Genomic DNA, 21,133 nt, shown 5'->3' on the forward strand with positions numbered 1-21,133 from the left:
CCGATATAGTGGTGGAAGATGTGCCCACTGGGTTGGAAAGTAATACAATAGCTACAACAATGAACTGAAACATACCTACCAATGACCATGTGGATGGTGGATGACGGGGCAGCATTTCATTCTGTTGTACATAAGGTCATAATGAATAAGAGCTGACTTGATGGCAACTAATAACAATTGATAATTCCAGTGTTACGGGAAAACTTCCTGTTAATGGCAGAGTCATTTTATAAACATAAAAGGGTGAACTCTGGCGATGGCTTCTGAATATATCTGTCTCGCTTCCACTTCTTTCTCTTCCAGGGTCAGAAATCTTGGATCGAGAGAACTTTTTGCAAGCGGGAATGTATCTGTGTAATTCCCAGCGCTAAAGACCCAAACAGGTACATTAGAAGGTGTAATTAAGACATTATCCCAACCAGGGCTTGCCCACCAGTGGTCTTGTGTTTGTGGGAAGGGGAACAGGAGTCAAGAAGGGTGTCCAGAATCTACCCCCACATGAGTCATTAACCAGGAAGCACTGGGGCTAATGAGCTCCTCTATTAAGATGCACAAACATCCTCGGCAGAGAGTTGCTACCCACCATTCACCTCTAATGTGGGCACTCAGACCCAGGTGGGCCCACAGCTTCCCTTAGTCTCAGTGAGGCAAGGATGCTGAGGGCTTTGCAGACTGCCAGAGTCTTCTGGGCCTCTTCAATTGTGCTTTGTAATACATTTAGACGAGAGGTAACTTCTATCACAGTAAAGCACTGAGTGGATAAGTGAAGTAGATATAACTTCATTAAAGGGATTGATTTGTACGCAAAATGTCGGACAATTTCATTCATCAGCATCTATCAGAAATTGAACAGAAGGCCTCCTAAAACCACGCAAGCCTTCAGAGATGAATCTAGCGGAAACTTCTCATCTCTGAGGACACAGCTGAGACTGGGCTGGGGGAGGCAATTTATTCATACTTTCGTGCCATGTGGATCTGCCCAGGTGGGATCACTGACACTCCTAGAGATGATCTGGTTCAAATTTATATGACACGTGCAATCATAGCCCCCCATACCTCCAACTGCTCCTCTCCACCCACCACCCCAAGGCTCCCCTCCCTTCCTGGAGGCCCGTGATTACCCTCAAGGTGAGATGTGCCCTATGGGACAACGCTGGTGGTAACCAAGTCTCCCCTTCTGTTACACCCAAATGCCCCTCCGTATTTCAGAGGTATCCAGAACCTGTCTATGCCGCTCCTCTTTCCCCTGCCAGAGCCACAGTCCGCCCCCCCCCCACACAGAGCCAAGAGGCCGGGTAACAGAGGGAGCAGCAAGGGCATCAGGGGCTCACACCCCACTGCCAGCTTCACGCGTTCTCTAGCCAGGGCCAGAAAACCCGTGCCACCAAGAAAATAGCCTAGAAATGAAGGCAGAGAGTTGCAGGCTAGCCCCAGGGAGCCATGGGTGGCAAGCACCACCACACACACACAGACATACACACATACGCACCACCCATCGAGCCAGGAAAGACACAGCTCTAGTTCCCAAGCAGGCTCCATCCCCAGTGCTCCACTCCCCATCTCACCACCTCCATCCAGGCTCTCTGGACCCACTCACTGGTGAGTATGACTGCCCATGAGGGCCCCTCAGGTCCAGAAGCGGGCTCCAGCCCTCCCCTGATGGCGCTTACCCCTGGATTCCAGCTGTCAAAACTTACCACTCCAGGCTACAACTGTTCCTCCCAACAGACATCTCAGGCTGTAGGTGGGTCCAGTCCACTCAGATATAGGGCAGCCTAAATGACTGAGTGACAACCAAAACCTGGGCTTGCTAGGAAAGGAAATTGACACAAGGCCAAAGAATACGCTCAGAGAAGACTAGAAAGAGAACCCACAGCCAGAGCTCAAGAGGCTGGCTAAGTCATGGGGAGACGCTGTAGAACAAGATCCCCCAAGCTGGGGTAGATGATGACCCAATGGGAGAAAAGCAGACAATTGGTACTTTTTGAAATATACTTTCAATATTACTGTGTAGAGAAATGCTTTACAAAGCAAAAGAAGAATTAGAAAATATCGGAAAGTCTTGACTATTTAATGGAAGATCAACTCAAATGTTCTGAGGGAATGATTGTACTTTTCACAGTATGTTCAGTAATTAATGCCCATGTTGATGTTGTGAAGACGTAAAAAGAATGAAGATATGTTTAGTACGGAAGGACAATCACCCAATGTGTTTAAAATAGACTGGTATGTAAATAGATATGCACTGATTATCTGGCATTTCTGTTCCCAGGGGTTAGTATGCCCCTGTTCAGGTGCAACTCACCTGTTCAGGTTAACTCAGCTAATGCGGGGGGAATGTTATAGAAAGACCGTGGTTTGCCTTTGTTTTCAGGTGTTGCTGTGGCCAGCTCACCAACCAGCATATTCCTCCTCTGCCAAGTTTAACCCCCAGCAAAAATGGAGACGAAAATAAACAGGTGGAGACTCAGCCCGAAAAATGGTCTGTCACCAAACACACCCAGAGCTACCCAACCGACTCATATGGGACTCTTGAATTCCAGGGCGGCGGGTACTCCAATAAAGCCATGGTAAGAGGCCCTTAGGAAGTGGGACATCACTGAGCCCACAGCTTCATCAGAGGCCAGCCTCCCACATCCCCAGACCTCGGGTACCTGGGTCTTCTTTCAGGGGCATGGTTAAATCTTTCCAGATATTTCTTTGCAAAGCCAAGAGATACATCTGCACACATGACTTCTTACCCGTGAGGTTTGGAAACTGGACACCACTGTAAAGAACATATCATGTCCTTTAAATCCATACCAAAGCTCTGAATCCACAAACCACACTCTAACCCAACCCTGCCACCATGTGCCAACTCCAGTGATGAGAGAGAAATTCTGGGGTATTTTTGATAATGTGTGGACCTGCAAACCTCCTTAAATGTGGGGAGTCTCTGGAGGGTAAAATCCAATTTTGCTTAAATACTACAACATATGATCTTCCGGAATAAACCCAAAACCAAACCTGTTATGGCTGAGTCAATTCTGACTCCTAGTGATCCTACATGACAGAGTAGAACTGCCCCATAGGGTTTCCAAGGAGCAGCTGCTGGATTCGAACTGCTGACCTTTTGGTTAGCAGCCTAGCTCTTAGCCACTGCACCACCAGGGCTCCATTCTTCTGGAATAACACCCTACATATTGGCATGGACACAAAGAATCAATTCACAGGGGCCAAGTCATCTGACCATTAACCTCTTCATCCCCTTAAGTTGAAGGTCAAGTCCGGAGGCTGGTCCATGATCCCTGTTCCCAGTAACCACTCAATTTGGCCAGTGAGCCACTGACCCAAAAATATCTTTGTCCAGTCCCCTGGGACATGGCTTTAACTGAGCCAGCTTTAGAATCGACTCTCCCAACTTTAGGGTTGCCACGTAAAATACAGGACACTCAGTTACATTTGAATTTCAGATAAACAACAGATAATCTTTTAGCGTAAGGCCACAGGTACCTGGGTCTTCTGTCAGAGATGTGGTGAAATCTTTCTAGATATTTCATTGCAAAGCCAAGAGTGAGATACTTATGTCCCAAATATTGCACGGGGCATACTTACACTAAAACTTTTTGTGAAAGTCAAATGTAACTGGGGGTCCTGCGTTTTTATTTTGCTGAATCAGGCAACCCTAAGGTTCTCTTCATTCACTTATCCACACAGTTCTTGCTAGGACATGAGTGATAGCACTTTCCGTTTTGACAAGAGAAACAAAACTCAGAACAAGTGCTTAACATCACACACTATTTTGCAGTATATCCGCGTATCCTATGACACCAAACCAGATTCGCTGCTTCATCTCATGGTGAAAGACTGGCAGCTGGAACTCCCCAAGCTCCTAATATCTGTGCATGGAGGCCTCCAGAACTTTGAGATGCAGCCCAAGCTGAAGCAGGTCTTTGGGAAAGGCCTAATCAAGGCGGCCATGACCACTGGGGCCTGGATTTTCACTGGGGGAGTCAGCACTGGTGAGAACAGTCTTTCCCTTTATGTAAATATACATACAGAGAGCTCATTATGGGTCCCAAAGAGCTTCCTGATAATTAAGATCAAACACCAAAGCCATTGCATTTGATAATGTTTGTGACACAAGTGAAATCTTTATGCAGTAGAGTGTTTTTTTATTCTGGTATGGTTCCTATTTTTAAGCAGCAAGTATAATAATGATAATGGTCAATGTTTCTGGAACATCCACCCGGTGCCACTCTCTGAAATGAGCCCTGAACAAGCATTTTCTTTACTGAGCCTCTTGACAAATCTTTCCCCATTTTATGAGAGAGGAAACTGAGGCACAGAGAGGTTAAGTAAAATGCCAGGCAGTATGGCTGTCAATTTTAGCTAAATGCAGTTAAAGAAGGCCAAAGGGACCTCAATTACTTCTGCCTTTTGCTCTTGGAAACATGTAGAGGAAATCTCTGCAGAATTGTTTCGAGTTATGTTGTGATTTTTCCTTTTCTAGAAGCCAGTGTAGGAGCACTGCTTAGCATGAGGTCAGACTTTCAGTGTGCTTTCTTTAACCGGTGAAGATCATTAGGTCTCTGCCCTGTTGCATAGAGAGTGTTGGGGCTAAGAGAAGGTGTCCCTAAAGTTCGTGAACGGTGGTATGATGGGTAATAGAAGGGTCTAAAAATATGACTTATGGCCACTCACAGGTGTCATCAGCCATGTCGGGGATGCCTTGAAAGACCACTCCTCCAAGTCCCGAGGCCGAGTCTGTGCTATAGGGATTGCTCCATGGGGCATCGTGGAGAATAAGGAAGACTTGGTCAGAAGGGATGTAAGTGTCTTCTCTCCAGACATTGGCAATTTTTTTAAATTAAACTGTTTATTTTGAGGTAATTGTAGATCCACATGCAGGTGTAAGAAATAATACAGAGAGATTCCATGCACTTCTTACCCAGTTTCTCCCAGTGGCAACGTCTTGCAAAACCACAGCGCACTGTCACCACCGGGACATTGACGTTGATACAGTCAAGATACAGAACATTTCCATCACCCCAAATTGTCCGTTTATAGCCACACCCACTTCCCTCCTACCCCCTCTATAATCTCTAGCAACTACTAATCTGTTCTCTATTTCTATAATTTTGTCCTTTCAAGAATGTTACATAAATGGAATCATTTAGTATATAACTCATAGCGATCCATATGTGCAGAGTACAACTGCTTCACTGGGTTTTCAAGGCTGTGATTTTTCAGAAGCAGATCGCCAGGTCTGTCTTCCGAGGTACCTCTGGGTGGCTTTGAACTGCTAACCTTTGGGCTAGCAGTCGGGCCCTGAATGTTGGCAGACTAGATGACAACTAACAACAAAAGCATAGTATAACCTTTTGGGATTGGCTTTTTTCATTCCACATAACTCTCGGAAGAGTCATCCATGTTGCTGTGTGCATCAATAGTTTGTTCCTTCTTAATGCTAAGTAGTCTTCTACGGTATGGAGGTACTACACTTTGTTTAACCACTCATCTGTTGAAGACATTTAGGTTGTTTCCAGCTTGGAGCTATTACAAATAAAGCTGCCATAAACATTCGTGTATAGGTTTTTGTATGAACGTAAGTTTTTTATTTCTCTGGGATAAATGCCCAGAAGTGCAATCATTGGGTCATCATTATCTAAAATGCAAGGTTGTTATTAATAAAAATAATTTGATTTTTTTTCCATTTTACCATAACAATTAGAAAACCACCCTCACTAGGTAGGGTAGGAGCATGAGAATAGATTGAAGTGCTCAATTAGATGAAGCAATCCTCATGAACATACCTATTCTACTGGCTTCCCCTGTTAGTCCTATTCTAAGTTCTGCAGCTCTAATTTGTGTGGTTCATGTTTATCAGGTCACCAGAGTGTACCAGACCATGTCCAACCCTCTGAGCAAGCTCTCTGTGCTCAACAGCTCACACACTCATTTCATCTTGGCCGACAATGGCACTCTGGGCAAGTATGGCGCCGAGGTGAAGCTGCGCAGGCAGCTGGAAAAGCACATCTCCCTGCAGAAGATCAACACAAGTAAGTTCTTACGGGCACTACCATTAGACCAGCACCACCGCCTTGAAAACCCCGGAGAAGGAAACTGCCCACAGGCTTGCTCCTTGCCTATCCCTCTGGGTGTTTAAAGCTTTAATCTTGATTCTCCCTAGATCACAGACAATGGCTTACCTAGACCTTAACTACCTACTGATTCGCATCTGTTGAGCTAAGTTTTGACTCCTCAAGTTTAAAAGGAGGGCTGACACAAGAAACAACCCTTCAATGATTGTCGTGGGATGGCCCACCAGGTTGACCAATATTTCTTGTTCCCTGTAATTAGTGTAGGTATTTTTTAAATGTTTTAACAGGAAAAAAATTCACCCTCCTAGACTTAGTATGATTCCTTCGATCAGCTGATGGATATTATGTGATCATTAAATATCTCTGTAGCTCTGAGTCTGTCACCCAGTCTAAGATAGGCCCGATGGGAAACCTCTGAGGAGGGAGACAGGAGCCCTGGTCCGGGTGGCACAGCTCTGGGGGGAACTGCCATAGGGAAATGCTGAGCCAAACTGGAGAGAAAGAAATGAACATCAACCAGATGGAACAATAATAACCACTAGTAGAATTAAAATAACTGGCTTAATCTCTTGGAACATACTCATACTTTAACAATTATTTTTGTCCAACAATTGTTAAATGATCTTAGAGAATATTTTGTTTTTACCATTACTGGTAAGATCTTGTGAAGGATAATCTAGGCCTGAAAAACTGGTCATTATAAAGCATACTTATGGGGCATTGGTAGTTCAGTGGTAGAATTCTCGCTTTCCATGCAGGAGACCCGAGTCCAATTCCTGGCCAATGCACCTCATGCGCAACTACTGCCCATCTGTCGGTGGAGGCTTTCGTTTGCTATGAGGCTGAACAAGTTTCAGCAGAGCATCCAGGCTAAGACGGACTAGGAAGGAAGGCCAGATGATCTACTTCCTAAAATTAGCCAGTGAAAACTCTGTGGATCACATGGTCTGATCCACAACTGATTATGGAGATGGCGCAGGACTGGGCAGCGTTTTGTTCCATTGTGCATGGGGTCTCCATGAGTTGGGACTGACTCGATGGCAGCTAACAGCAGAAAAAAAAAGCGTAATTAAAGTGACTGTGATCCTGCACAAGTGGTTAGAACGGGGATGGCCTACTACAAACAGTTACGAATTTCCAAGAATCAGATCTTGATTGGTAAATTGGCTGATGACAGAATTTTTTGTTCTCATGTTTTTAATTTTTCTGGACTCGTGAGTTTTCACACTGCCCAACTTCACCTGGCCATGTGACCTGTGGGCTTCCCTTTGTCATCCTTTGCCTAGGGCTCTGAGTGGGGCAGGGACAGCAAAGGGGTGCTCAGTTGTCACCTCCCACAGCACAGAGCTTCGGGGAGTCCACTTGAACCAAGAAGAACCAATTCTACTCTTTCTAGAAAAGAAGGCAGTTTGGCCACCATATTCCTGAAGATCTAAATACCAAGCCTGGAGTGGGTTGGAAGACTCCAAGGCACGTCCATGTCATCTTGTCCCTGTTTCTCCAATGCCTGCTGATCAAGGCTTGCCACAAAGCAGACCCTCAATACATGTTTGCTGAATGAACTGAGCTGAAGTTATCTGGTAGGAGAGAGCCAAGTCTTTCAAAACGTTTGAGAGTCTCTGGCTCCAGAAATATATCATGGAAGTAAACTGGAAACTCTGAATTCATCCACTTGAAATTCTCAAATCTTCTCATAACTTACGCTAGCAGATTTTTTCTGAAGGCCTTCTTCAGCCCTGAGACCAAGGACACTTCTCCTACCTGCCATATGTTAACATTGGACCCATCCGGAACTAACGGACACCTGGTGAAACATGCTTAGATTATGACCTGCTGTGGCCAGTTGGGTTAAATTGTGAAGTAGGCAAATATGCCTTTGCTTCTCTTCTACTCTCAAGACTTCTGTCTTCCCTTTCCATAATCCCAGGCTCTTGAATCCCCATGCTGCCTCCTGCTTCCCAGAATCCATCCTGCTGGTTCTGCCATCAAAAGTTAGCCTGCTCCTATTGTGTTCCTAAAGCGTCCTATCATCTGATACAGACAGAGGGCAGACTCTGGGAACAAGTTATTAACTGATGAACTAATGGTGGCCCGTGTGTTTGACCTCTCAGATAACACACTGCCTTATTTCAGTCAGTGGAGTCAGGAGTATCAACAACAACAATAATACACCATATCTATATGCCAATTAAGGACAGTGGTGATTCAGCAGAATTCTCACCTTCCATGTGGGGGGAAGGGAGGAGACCCAGGTTCGATTCCTGGCCAATACACCTCATGGGTAGCCACCACCTGTCTATCAGTTGAGGCTTGTGTGTTGTTATGATGCTGAACGGGTTTCAGTGGAGCTTCCAGACTGTGACAGACTAGGAAGAAAGGCCTGGAGATCTACTTCTAAAAATCAGCCAGTGAAAACTCTATGGATCACAATGGTCCAGTCTACAACCAGTCATGGGGATGGCGCAGAACTGGGTAGCATTTCATTCTGTTGTGCACAGGGTTGCCATGAGTTCAAGCTAACTCAATGGAGCTAATAACAACAATATGCTACTTCAAGTTTACCAAATACTTTGATAACCAAATATATTTTATCTCTGTTGCTCCTTTAGGAGAAAGGGAAGCATTGTGATTATTCACTTTCCACAGGTGGTCATCTAAGGCTCATGGCAGCTTGGTGATTCTCCCAGTGTCATAAGGCTTACACATGAGAGGACGGGAATTGAATCGAGCTCCTCTCACTGGTCCAGAACCCCTTTCACTACATCGCCCTTTAGGGCACAGCCATCAAGGGGGGAATTTCAGACACTGGGACTGGGCTTTGAGGGAGGTATTTTTTCAGCAAGGAGCATCTTTTCATGTTTCTCACATCTCACCTCAAAGTACCCTTTATGTCAGGTGAGCGATACATAGAGTTTGACCACATATGATTCAGAGAGTTCTGGATTTTAAGATTCTGTTCTTTCCAATGAGGACGTAACACCGGGTTGAAATAAGAGAATGAAAACAATCAACATATGCCTGAATTCCTTCAAGCCTCCCTTTAAACGCTAGCACCATATGGAACATCAATCAGGTCGTAACGTCTTTGCTCTTCACCCTATTTCAGAAATGAGAACAGGAGAGGGGTGGTGCTGAGACCCTGGTCCCAAAGGAGAATGTGGTTTGTGTTGCAGGACTGGGGCAGGGTGTGCCCGTCGTGGGCCTCGTGGTTGAAGGGGGCCCTAACGTGGTTTCCATTGTCCTGGAATATCTCCGAGAAGACCCTCCGGTCCCCGTGGTGGTTTGCGACGGCAGTGGACGTGCCTCGGACATTCTGTCTTTTGCGCACAAGTACTGTGAAGAAGGAGGGTAGGAGTTCTGACATCTTACCAAGGGTGGGTTTTTGACGGCCTCCTGGTTGCACCAAGAAGAAAATCTTAAGTGATAGGCTTAGACATTCCAAAAATGTTTGCATAAGAAGATTTATTAGATCTTCTCTCCCATTGCCCAGCTCAGTTTGTGGGGGGCATGCTGTTTCGTATGAAATTCTTTCTCTGGTGGAATACAGTCTCTTCCAACTTCATCTTCCCTTATAAGGTTTTCAGCAAGGCTGGAATTTAGGACAAGCATGAACATAGTTTTGACTAGGGTCATTTTTGTCTCTTATCCTGGGATAGTCTCCAATAGTGAAGATTCAAATCAAAGAAGCCAGATGGACGTATAGATGTTGAATTTATTAACGGAGAGATTTAATGCATATTGTTTTGTTCCCTTTTGCATTTGCTTTGAACAGGATAATAAATGAATCCCTCAGGGATCAGCTTCTAGTTACCATTCAGAAAACATTTAATTACAGCAAGACACAGTCGCATCAGCTGTTTGCAATTATAATGGAGTGCATGAAAAAGAAAGAGCTCGTAAGTGTCTTGAATTTATTTCCAAACACACTCCACAGAGAGAATTATGTTTCCTTTCTAATTTCACCCATGTGTGCCTGATGGAGTTGTTCATATTTGAGCTCCATGTTTTCCAAGAAGCAGTTGACAAATCCATGCCAAACTGACGATGACTGCCGGGTAATTTCCATGTGATAAGAACAGAATAGGCACGTGCAGGGAGGGACCAAGGTGCCCTCAGACCTAGGTAAACGTTCGGTGACACGGACCCAACTCTGAGGTTCACAATGTCAATTAGATTTCAAGAACTGGGGAAGAATGACATCTATGACACTTTCAGGTGTGGTTACCAAGGTCTGTCATTTCACTTTCCAAATGCAATACTTGCTTCCCACTCCGTCCCTCCTCAGTTGTGTTTAGAAGTCAGGCCATTTTAGTTGCACACATAAGATGGCCTCTTCAAAGTTCCTAAAATATCTCATATCCGAGTAGAGATGTTTCTGTCATCTCCAATGACAATTCAGATGTTGGCGTGTAGATTCTGAATGGGTAAACATGAAACAAGAACCCAGAGAAGGACTCAAAGTCAAGAAGAGTAGCACTGTAACTCCAGGAAATGGAAAACATTTGGTTTAACACTGGTCAGCTCCCAGGATCATTTGATTACTCATTAAGTCTCTCTGTGGAAGTTCTTTTAAAAGCAATCCAACTCTCTCTTTTGTTTCCAGCTTGCCTCTAACTTGGTCCTCTCACATTTAACCTGTTCTCAGGTCACCGTGTTTCGGATGGGTTCCGAGGGCCAGCAAGACATCGAGATGGCCATTTTGACAGCCCTGCTGAAAGGTAAGCTCTCAGGACACCGTGAGTCTGTCCTTCCAACACTGGCCTGGCCTGGGGTTTCACTTGTGACCAGGAATGTCTCCTCTTTCCTTTCCAACTGGAAAGCCAGCAGGCAGTCTGGAGCTATCTCAGTATGAAACCATGGCAGAATGGCAGGGTCCTGGAGATGGGCTTCTTGGAGGGGGGATTTTCTGTGTGTGCCAGTCAACCACGATGGCTGAACCACGATGGCTAACCATGAGGTCAGAACCCATTTCCATTTGTAGCTGATTCATGGAGGTTTTCAGCTCATAGACTGTAAACACGAAGAGGTTCTTCATTTACAGTCACTGCATCTGTGCAATGTTTGCATCAGTTGCAGTCAGAGCATCGTTGGCTCTGTCCAAGTCCCCGTCCCAGCCTCTATTGACACGCTGCCACTCGGCACTCATGGGGGTGGGGTCTGCTCCAGAATGCATACATCCTCCTCGCCTCAAGCAAGACTGGGGCTGTGAGAGGCAAGAGAGGGGGAGATGGACCTCCATCCCCCTCAGGCTGACAGTGCTGTGTATCTCCATGGGGGCCATGTGGCTGGTGCCCTTGGGCAGGGCTCTGCTTTGGCCTGGAGAGCAGCACCCTTTTTAGATGAGGACCCGCCCAAGGAGACTCACAGAGCTGGGGTGGGAATAGGTTGCCTCCACTTCCCTCCTGGGAAGGTCTTTGAGAATAGGGAGGTCTTAGCTTTGGGGCCTTAGAAGCAATCCAGGAGCAAGAGAAAAGCAGTGGTGCCTCATCTGCTGGGGTTCCAGCCAGCGCCAAGGCAGCCCAGGGAAGCCCATGCTCACTGCCCAGCGTCTGCTGAGCCCGGCAGTCCAGGCACAGAGTTAACACTTGCTCTTGCTTTTCCCCTTTCCAGGAACAAATGCATCGGCTCCAGACCAGCTGAGTTTGGCCCTGGCTTGGAACCGCGTGGACATAGCACGAAGCCAGATCTTCGTCTTTGGGCCCCACTGGCCGGTGAAACTGAGTTTTGTTTTGTTTTGTTTTGTTTTCCATTCATAACACCTATTGTAACTTTGGCCCTGGGGGTGTAGCTTAATGGTAGAGCATTTGACTGCAGATCAAGAGGTCCCTGGTTCAAATCCAGGTGCCCCTTCCTAAGGTGGCACAGTGGTTAAAACACTTGGCTGTTAACCAAAAGGTCAGAGGTTTGAATCTACCAGCCCCTTCGCGGGAGAAAGATGTGGTAGTCTGCTTCCATAAAGATTACAGCCTTGGAACCCATATGGGGCGGTTCTACTCTGTCCTATGAGTCAGAATCGACTCGATCGCAGTGGGTTGGGTTTGGTTTTTAATATTGTAACTTTGCACAGATGCTGTATTAGTATGTTCGTTCTTGTGCCATGAATCTCGTGAAATTACCTAGGATTTCTGATGATCCAATGTGTAATCCTTTAGGATTATTAGAAGATGTTGCTATTTAACTTCAAGGAACCAGCAAGAAGTAAGAGCTATTGGCACAAATTACAGACTCAAACCAGTATTCTTGAGGAAATTAACCACTAAATATTTTCTCATTGCTGGTGAAAGTGGGTTTTTATCCTTTTAAAGAAAAAGAAGGAAGTAAATAGTGCATTGCAATTACATACAATGCTTCCATCTGGAGCACTGGTTTTTTCAAATGATGTTCCCTGAAACCCTAGAGGCCAAGAGAGCTGGGGGTAGGTGGGAGGGAAGGGGTATCATGTGTGGTGATTGTGCTATGTGTGTGATGTGTGGTGTGTCTGTGTGTGGTATGGTTATGTATGATGAACAGTGTGTGCGGTGTAGTGTGTGTGTGTGTGAAATGTGTTCGTGTGTGTGTGAGGTGTTAAGCGGTGTGTGTGGTGTATGTTTGTGCATGTGATGTGTGTATGTTTGTGCTGTGTTGAGCAGTGTGTGTGTGTGTGGTGTGTCTATATTATCTAGAATAAGCAGTGTGTGTGGTGTGGTGTGTATGTGATGAGCAGTGGTGTGTACGTGAGGTGTGTGTGTATGTGTGGTGTGTGAATACGTGATCTTTGATAAGTGATGTGTGTGGTGTGAGTTTGTGTGTGATCTGTGTGTATTTGTATGTTATGTTGAGTGGGGTATGTGGGCTGTGTGTGTATGTGTTGTGAATGTGTTTGTGATGCATGAAAACTGGCGTGTGTATGTGTCATGGGTGTGTGTGTTGTGGTGTGTATGTGCATGTGTATGTGTGATGTTGAGCAATGTGTGTGGTGTGGGTGTGTTTGTGTGTATGTATGTATGTGTTGTTGAATAGCGTGTGTACGCGTAGTGAGTACGTATGCGATCTGTGATAATCTGTGAGTGAGGGGTGGTGTGATGTGTGTTTTTGTGTATGGTGTGTATGTATTTATGTGTCATGTTGAGTACTGTGTGTGTGCATGTGTTTGTGATGTGTGATAAGGTGTGTGTGTTGGCGATGTGTGTGTAATGAGCAGTGATGTGGTGTGACATGTGTGTGTGATGAGGTGTGTGTGATGAGGTGTGTGTGTGTAATGAGCAGTGGTGTGGTATGTGTGCATGTGTGATGAGGTGTGTGTGTTGGTGGTGTGTGTGTAATGAGCAGTGGTGTGGTGTGATATGTGTGTGTGATGAGGTGTGTGTGATGAGGTGTGTGTGTAATGAGCAGTGGTGCGGTGTGTGTGCATGTGTGATGAGGTGTGTGTGTGTGATGAGCAGTGGTGCGGTGTGTGTGCATGTGTGATGAGGGGTGTGTGTGTGATGAGCAGTGGTGCGGTGTGTGTGCATGTATGATGAGGTGTGTGTGTGATGAGCAGTGGTGCAGTGTGTGTGCATGTGTGATGAGGTGTGTGTGTGGGATGAGCAGTGGTGCGGTGTGTGTGCATGTGTGATGAGGTGTGTGTGTGTAATGAGCAGTGGTGTGGTGTGTGTGCATGTGTGATGAGGTGTGTGTGCTGGGGGTATGTGTGTGATAAGCAGTGGTGTGGTGTGCCTGTGTGGTGAGTGGTTCTAAGCCTCCTACTCCTCCTTCAATCAAAGCAGCTTCTTTGATCTATTTTGTACACTGGAGTTCAGAGTGAATTTTTGTTTACGAAAAGAACTCTGCTGCTTAAAAAGGGGGTGGAGGTATCCAGACAGTTCATGTCAGGGTTAAAAAACATATTTCTTAAAACATGTCTGCCAGATTGCTGCACAAACACGTTTCACTTTTTACAACAATTGCTTTTTATCAAATTAGTGCAATGAGTTTACAGAATAGGATGAGCATATTAAAGCAATAAGATATGGGGGGAGGAGATTTTCTGTGTGTTATTTATTGAATTACACAAATGAAAAAGAATAGAAAGAATAGTGTTGTTAGCTGTCCCCAACTCAAGGCGACCTCATGCACAATGGATAGAAACGCTGCCCGTTCCTGTGCCTTCTCCATGATTGGTTGTGGATTGGACCATTGCGATCCGTAGGGTTTTCATTGGCTGAGTTTTGGAAGTAGATTGCCAGGCCTTGGAAACAGCAGGAAGCAGCTCACTTGCACTGCCATCTTCTCTTTGCCTCTCCCTTATTTGATAGTTGTGTGTTTAATTCTTTTATTGATTACCTTTATAACTGTGAAGACTGACTTAACCATCTATTTGTTTCATCGACTTTAGACTCCTATCTGGTAAAATTATCAGCTCTACACTTCCGTCTTTCCCTTACATCTTCAACTTTGCTAATCCAATCAGATTCACTTTTACTTTTACGTGGCTGAGATGGTTAACTTTACATACCATCACTCTTTAGTCATTCTTAAGGTTCTCTTCACATCTCATTGTTTAACCATCATTAGTTCTCACTCACATTTGGAAAAGCCAGCAGATTTTACATTGCCGTGGTTATGTGAAGATTGCTCACTGCTGAGCCCAACAGTGTGATTAACCCAACAAGAAGGAAAGGTAATCCTAGGTCACTAACCTGTCACACGAAGGAAAATGCGACAAGCATCAAGGTCAGGTAGAGTCTCTTTTTCTACAGTTCATTCGTTGTTTAAAATTATGTGACATTTTAGTTTGCTTCATATTCAGACCATGGCTTCTTTAAATAGATAATGTTTTCTTTTCCTTGCATTTCTAACTGATTTTCTTTTCTCCCTAGTTTATGCCTTCACATCATTAGGACTATCTATTCTCTCTCTCTTTTAAAAAATAATTTATTTTCTTCCATTGTTGCTATTGTCAAGAATATACACAGCAAAAACACTCCTACAATTCAAGTTTCTACATGTACAATTCAGTGACATTGATTATATTCTTCAAGTTGTGCAACCATTCTCACCCTCCTTTTCTGAGCTGTTGTTACTCCATTAACATAAACTCACTACCTCCTAAGGTTCCTATCTAATCTTTCAAGTTGCTGTTGTCAAGTTGATTCCATACAGATAGAGCTTAAAAAAGCATAATGCTCAAGACAGACATTCTTTACTAGTTAAGCTAAATTATTGTTTGGTTTTAAGAAGACTTCAGGAGATATTTTTGATTTAAGACTTAAAGGTTATCTTGGGTAGTAGTTTCAGGGGTTCATCCAGCTCCCATGGCTCCAGAAAGTCTGAATTCTTTGAGGACTGGAAATTCTGCTCTGCGTTTTGTTCAGGATTCTTCTATAGAATCTTTGATCAAAATATTCAGTCGTGGTAGCTGGACACCATACAGTTCTTCTGGTCTGATGGTAAAAGAGGCAGTTTGTTCATGGAGGCGATTAGCCACACAGAGTACCTATTATCTTAATCACTACTATCCATTAAGCGGAATCCCCTTTCTTTTTGAAGGATCTTTCAAAGCCCTGTGATATCCTGTCCTCGTCTACCCTGAATGCTCTCAGAGCCAGCTGCACAGCTCTCAGTTCTGGACAACCCTTCACTGTCTCTGAGATAGGTCCGTTGCTTCTTGGACCCCATGTCATCCTCTCTCTCAGATTTATTTTCCATTTTGCTAGAGTATATCTTCAAGTAATTTTTTTCATGAAAGTGTGTGGGAAGATAACCATTCTGTGTCTTTACATGTCTGAAAAAAGTCTGCCACCACACTAGGCTGACTGTCATATGATTCTCGTTCAATTATAGATGAACCATTATTTTCTCTCAGATATCTTTTAAGATCTGCTCTTTATCTTCGGTGCTTTGAAATTTCACAAAGACTGGTCTTCTATTTCAAACAAACAAAAATAGAAGTATATAGCGAATACAAAATCAAGCAGTCATATGGCCACTCATGTATCTATTCACCCTACGTGGCTGTCAAAGGGCCCTTTTATGCTGAAGACCTGAGTCTCTCCTCAGTTCTATGAAATTTTCTTCTATCACTTCTTCAGGTATCTCTTCCTCCATTTTCTCCGTCTTCGTCTGGAATTTGTATTGGTCAAACAAATAGTGGACCCCCTGGATTGACCCTCCATTGTCTCATTTCCACCTCTTTGCCAGTTTGCTGTATATATTTTTAAATCTCTTAACTTTTTCTTTAACTTTTATACGAATTTTTTTAAATCAGGCAATCATATTTTAAATATCTAAGAAAGCTTTCTTGTTTCCCAATTGTTCTATTTTCATATTAGCCTGTGTTGATTTCGTAGATGCAATACCTGAGGATATGGATTGAACTTTTTAAAGTTCTCTTCCATTCCCTGCATGATCTCTATTTTCTCCCTAGTCAGCTGTTCCCATTGTTTTCTTTGTCCTTTTCTGTTGTGCTGTGGAGTTCCCTTCAGTGCTGCAGGTTCTTGGTTTTCCATCCACGTTTAAGAATGAGGGGAGAGACTGCATATTTACTATGGAAGGCTTATTTTGCCAACAGAATTTTCTCCTGCCTGGAGGACTGATGAGGAATTCCTACTTAGGAATGGGGAGTGTCGACTGAATAGCTTTGCTTTGCCATGCGCAGGCTGGAGAGTCTCTGGGCCTCCCTATGCAGGCCCTTCCAATCCTCCAGCAGACATTCTTGCAGCTTCTGCCTGGGGGTGAAGCCCTGGAATGCAGCTGCTCTGCTCCCACAGAGTGGTGGCATGGGATGTGGGAAGGAATGTGTGGTCTACTGTTCTGTAGACCGTCCTTCCATTAATCACCATGCTTTACGTCCTCCACCTGCTGCCCCATCTCTACAGCAACCTCCACACTACATATTCTGGGTTTTAGCTTCCTCTCCAAGGCTTTAACTGCCAGCCTGCTCCCATCAGGATTTCCAGTATTGCTAATAACTCTGGTCTGCCTCTTCTCCCTGAAATGGACTTTTCCCTTTCATTGCCCCTGCTGTCATTTCAGTGGTACTTGGGAAGGGAGGAAAGGCAGGAAACATGCTCGAACTGTAACCTGGAACTGAAAGTCCTTCTCTGTCTCCTTGTGATAGAGTATCTGCTCTCCAAATCTTCCTTTAATGGTAAAGTTCTTAAGAAACTATGTACCTGTGAATTTATAGTCTTTCTAGAAGGCTTACTATAACAGTAAGCTTGTGGTAGAATTTTCAGACAACATGAAACTTTGTACATGTTGTCCATATATGTTATATTTTACTGTCAAAATTCTTTATCTGTATATATTATTATTAAATGCAAAAATAAAAACTGCCCCAACAAAACCCTTTGTTAGAACATGTTAAAAACATAACAGCAAAAAGAGAATAGTATTTGATATATCTGAGTAATGTATTTAAATATTTAGCTATCTTGAATCATAAGACCTTGGACTAACTTTTTTTTGATGAAAAATAGGCTAAACTCAGTCTGTGCATCCAGGAGTGAGGCCTGATGACATTCAGACCACTGGCTACCTCAAACATAAATTCTGCAAATCTTGGCCAGCTTCCCTGAGATTTTAGAAGTAGAAAGAAATGTCTGCTGACTTTTCTGAACAAAACTATTTATTTGGCTTCCATCTCTAAATGTAGGGCCTACTTTGGTAAAACTGAACTTCAATCATAAAATCTAAAGTGGAAATTGGTAGTAATGCCTGATGTTTGTGTGGTACATTGTGCTTTACTACATGTGCTCAAATACATGAACATTATTGGATTGATTGTCATTTGATAGTTCGAAAAAAAAATTAACAGTCCAAGAGGTTAAGTGATTTCTGACAAGTTCACTCAGCTAATGTGGCTGTGGCAGACAGGTTTTAAAGTGATCCCTCCTGGTGTTCACACCCTCCCCCTTGAGTGTGGGTGAGACCTGTGATCAATAGAATATATCAAAGATGGATGTCACACCTGTGATTATACTACATTATATAAGACTATGTCTTGCTAGCAAACTCACTCTAGAGACTCTCTTTCTGTTTCTGGCTTTGAAAAAATAAGTTACCATGAATCCTGGGACTGCAAGGAAATAAATCCTGCCAACAACTGAGTGAGCTTAGAAGCAGATTCTTCCCCTGTCAAACCTCCAGATGAGAACACAGCCCAACCACATGTTGATTACATCCTGGTGAGACCCTGCAGCCAAAACCCAGCTAAACTGTGCCTGACTTCTAACCCACAGGAACTGTGAGATAATAACTGTGTGTTGTTTTAAGCTACTAAATTTTGGACAACTTGTTATGCAGTAATAGAAAACTAGTGCAGCATAAAAGCAAGCATCTGAACTCAGGATGCAAACCCAGGTCTGAAGATTCTTTGTATGGATATGAGAGGTTATCAAGCATCCTCAGTAATCCATCCAGTGTTTAAAATGCTTTCTGTAACATCCCCAGCAAGTGATTGTTCAACTCGTGTTTGAGGTTGTGAGGGAGAATTTCCTCCCTCCAGAGGTGATTCAGAGGAGAGTTACAGGAACTCTGGGGAGAGAGATGAACTGAAGCTATAAATGAGACGTCACGAGAAAGAAATGGCGGCCAGCTGAGTGGGCCTCCTGGCTGTGTGGGCCTCCATGAAATTGCCCAGGGTGAGAGTAAAGAGGGAGGGGAAGAGGGCCAAGAACCGCACCCTGGAGAGCCTTGACATTGATAGCCTGATCTGAGAAGCAGTAGACAGAGAGGAAAGAGGAAAACCAGGAGTGTGTCATGCTGGAGAAGCTGAGAGAAGAAGCTGGAGCAGGGAGCAGGCAGCAGTCCGACTGCTGGAAATCCAGCAAGAGGAGGACAGAAAATGCCGTGGAGGCAGCCAGTGCCTGGAAGCTTATCAGTGGCCTCTCCAGGGCTGCTGTGGACAGATGAGTAGGGCTTTGGACAGAGGGGCAAGCAGCCACTGGAGTGGTAGAAGAGAGAAGGGGAGTGAGGGAATGAAGACTCCACGGGCACAACTCTCAGAGGAGTCTGGCAGAAGGAAAGGGGAACTCTGACAACAAAGACCCAGCTGGAGGGGTCAAAGGTTGTTTCAATATTGGTCCTCTAAGCTTATTGTGTGTCTGTACCAGGACAATGTCCCCATGTCTTCCACTTGACTGAGGGACTTGTTGAGGCAGAGGGGACAGGGGCTCTCTCTCCTATTCTCTTGAGTAGAGCACATCCTTCCTTCAGTGTTTTTAAATCTGTAACATCATTGCATATAACTCAGTAATACCCAGGTGTACTGGGTTGAATAGTGTCCCCTGAAAATTTATGTCCTTCCAGGACCTCAGAATGTGACCTTGTTTAGAAATGAAGTCTTTGCAATGTAATTAGATCACATGAGGCCATGGTGGAGTAGGGCAAGTGCTAATTCACTATGACTGGTGTCCTTGTAAGAAGAAAAGAGATACATAAAGAGAACACCATATAACAACAGAGGTAGAGAGTGGAGCGATGCATCTACAAGCCAAGAGCAGCAAAGATTGCTGACGATCACCAGAATCTGGAATAAGTAAGAAAGGATTCGTCTCTAGAACTTCAGAGGGAGCATAGTCCTGCTGACACCTTGATTTCAGACTTCTAGCCTTGATAGCTGTGAGAGAATAAACTTCTGATGTTAAAACCACCCAGTTGATTGTACTTTGTTATGGAAAGCAATACCCAGGAGACCTCTTTTACCCAGTGTTATGGATTGAATTGTGTCCTCCAAAATGTGTGTCAACTTGGCTAGGCCATGATTCCTAGTATTGCATGATTGTCCACCATTTTGTCATCTGATGTGGTTTTCCTATGTGTTGTAAATCCTACCTCTATAATATTAATGAGGCAGGATTAAAGGCAGTTACGTTAATAAGACAGGACTCAATCTTTAAGATTAGGTTGTGTCTTAAGTCAATCTCTTTTGAGATATAAAAGAGAAAAGCGAGCAGAGAGACATGGGGACCTCATACCATCAAGAAACAAAAGCCAGGAGAATAGCAAGTCCTTTGGACCAGAGGAAGATTGATGACAAGGACCTTCCTCCAGAGCTGACAGAGAGAGAAAGCCTTCCCCTGGAGCTGGTACCCTGAATTCAGACTTCTAGCCTCCTAGACTGTGAGAGAATAAATTTCTCTTTGTTAAAGTCATCCGCTTGTGTTATTTCTGTTATAGCAGCACTAGATGACTAAGACACCCACCAGTAAGTTCCAGCCAGTTTTGTATCTGAGTGTAGGCACCTGGGTTATATCCATTGTCTTGAGCCCTTCACAACCACTTTCTCCTGTTTATCATTAGACATCTATACACACATCTGTCTTTGGTGCTTTTGTTCTTACCTTTCATCACCCTTTCCTTTGTGCAAAAAACGCACATCAATCAAGCACACATTATCAGCCATTTAAAGTATGCAAAGCTGTGTCCTTGAGCCAAGTGTATATTTTTGCATATAAGTAACAGTGTAGCAATGGTTCATGATGTCAGAGCTTTCTCCATCAAAAAGGCAGGCCTGCCATGACCAAGTGTGTGTGTATATGTATCTATCTGCATGTGTGTGTGTAGTGGCAAGGGGGCAGGAGTCAGTACGCTAGTCTTTGGACAAGGCACAGCTTTAATATTTCTTCCAAACTTTGTTTGCTATCAACTGCAGCCCCTGGGAAGCCTGGCACCCGCAACAGATAGCAAGGCCACAGAGAAGGAGAAGAAGCCACCCACGACAACCACCAAGGGTGGCAGAGGAAAAGGAAAAGGCAAAAAGAAAGGGAAAGGGAAAGAGGAAGTGGAGGAAGAAACAGACCCCCGGAAGATAGAGCTACTGAACTGGGTATGTGGGAAATCTTGGGACCATAAGGATCACTGAGTTTGCGTCACCTTCTCTCTCCAGGGGGAGGGGCAGTTCTTGTTTCCTTTGCTTTAGTCCCAACCTGGAACCCTGAGTCCCAATATAGCAGTGATAAGGGATTGAGGAGACAGCCTCCATATTTCAGATCGGCTAATGGCAGCTGCACATTTGCCTTCAGTGTGGCTGTCAGGTTGATGAAATGTCAATGTCCCTGCCTTTGGGGCAAGGATGCCACCAAGAGTGG

At 44.4% G+C, this 21,133-nt stretch overlaps 1 protein-coding gene and 1 non-coding gene across 2 annotated transcripts in view; both read left to right on the forward strand.

The window, feature by feature from the left end:
• The first annotated feature begins 282 nt into the window (after window positions 1–282).
• TRPM1 (transient receptor potential cation channel subfamily M member 1) overlaps window positions 283–21,133 on the forward strand; it is a 103,714-nt gene continuing 82,863 nt past the window's right edge. The window contains exons 1-10 of the mRNA XM_004372631.1: window positions 283–383; window positions 2,375–2,570; window positions 3,788–4,001; window positions 4,686–4,810; window positions 5,870–6,041; window positions 9,257–9,431; window positions 9,856–9,979; window positions 10,729–10,801; window positions 11,694–11,794; window positions 20,698–20,871. Coding sequence (XP_004372688.1) covers window positions 2,568–2,570; window positions 3,788–4,001; window positions 4,686–4,810; window positions 5,870–6,041; window positions 9,257–9,431; window positions 9,856–9,979; window positions 10,729–10,801; window positions 11,694–11,794; window positions 20,698–20,871 — 1,161 coding nt within the window. The 5' untranslated portion in view covers window positions 283–383; window positions 2,375–2,567. The remainder of the gene's footprint in view (window positions 384–2,374; window positions 2,571–3,787; window positions 4,002–4,685; window positions 4,811–5,869; window positions 6,042–9,256; window positions 9,432–9,855; window positions 9,980–10,728; window positions 10,802–11,693; window positions 11,795–20,697; window positions 20,872–21,133) is intronic.
• Window positions 11,862–11,933, forward strand: TRNAC-GCA (transfer RNA cysteine (anticodon GCA)). Its single transcript has one exon. It is a non-coding gene; the product is annotated as a tRNA-Cys (tRNA).

This window comes from Trichechus manatus, unplaced genomic scaffold, assembly GCF_000243295.1.
Source record: "Trichechus manatus latirostris isolate Lorelei unplaced genomic scaffold, TriManLat1.0 scaffold00019, whole genome shotgun sequence".
In the NCBI taxonomy this organism is placed as follows: domain Eukaryota; kingdom Metazoa; phylum Chordata; class Mammalia; order Sirenia; family Trichechidae; genus Trichechus; species Trichechus manatus.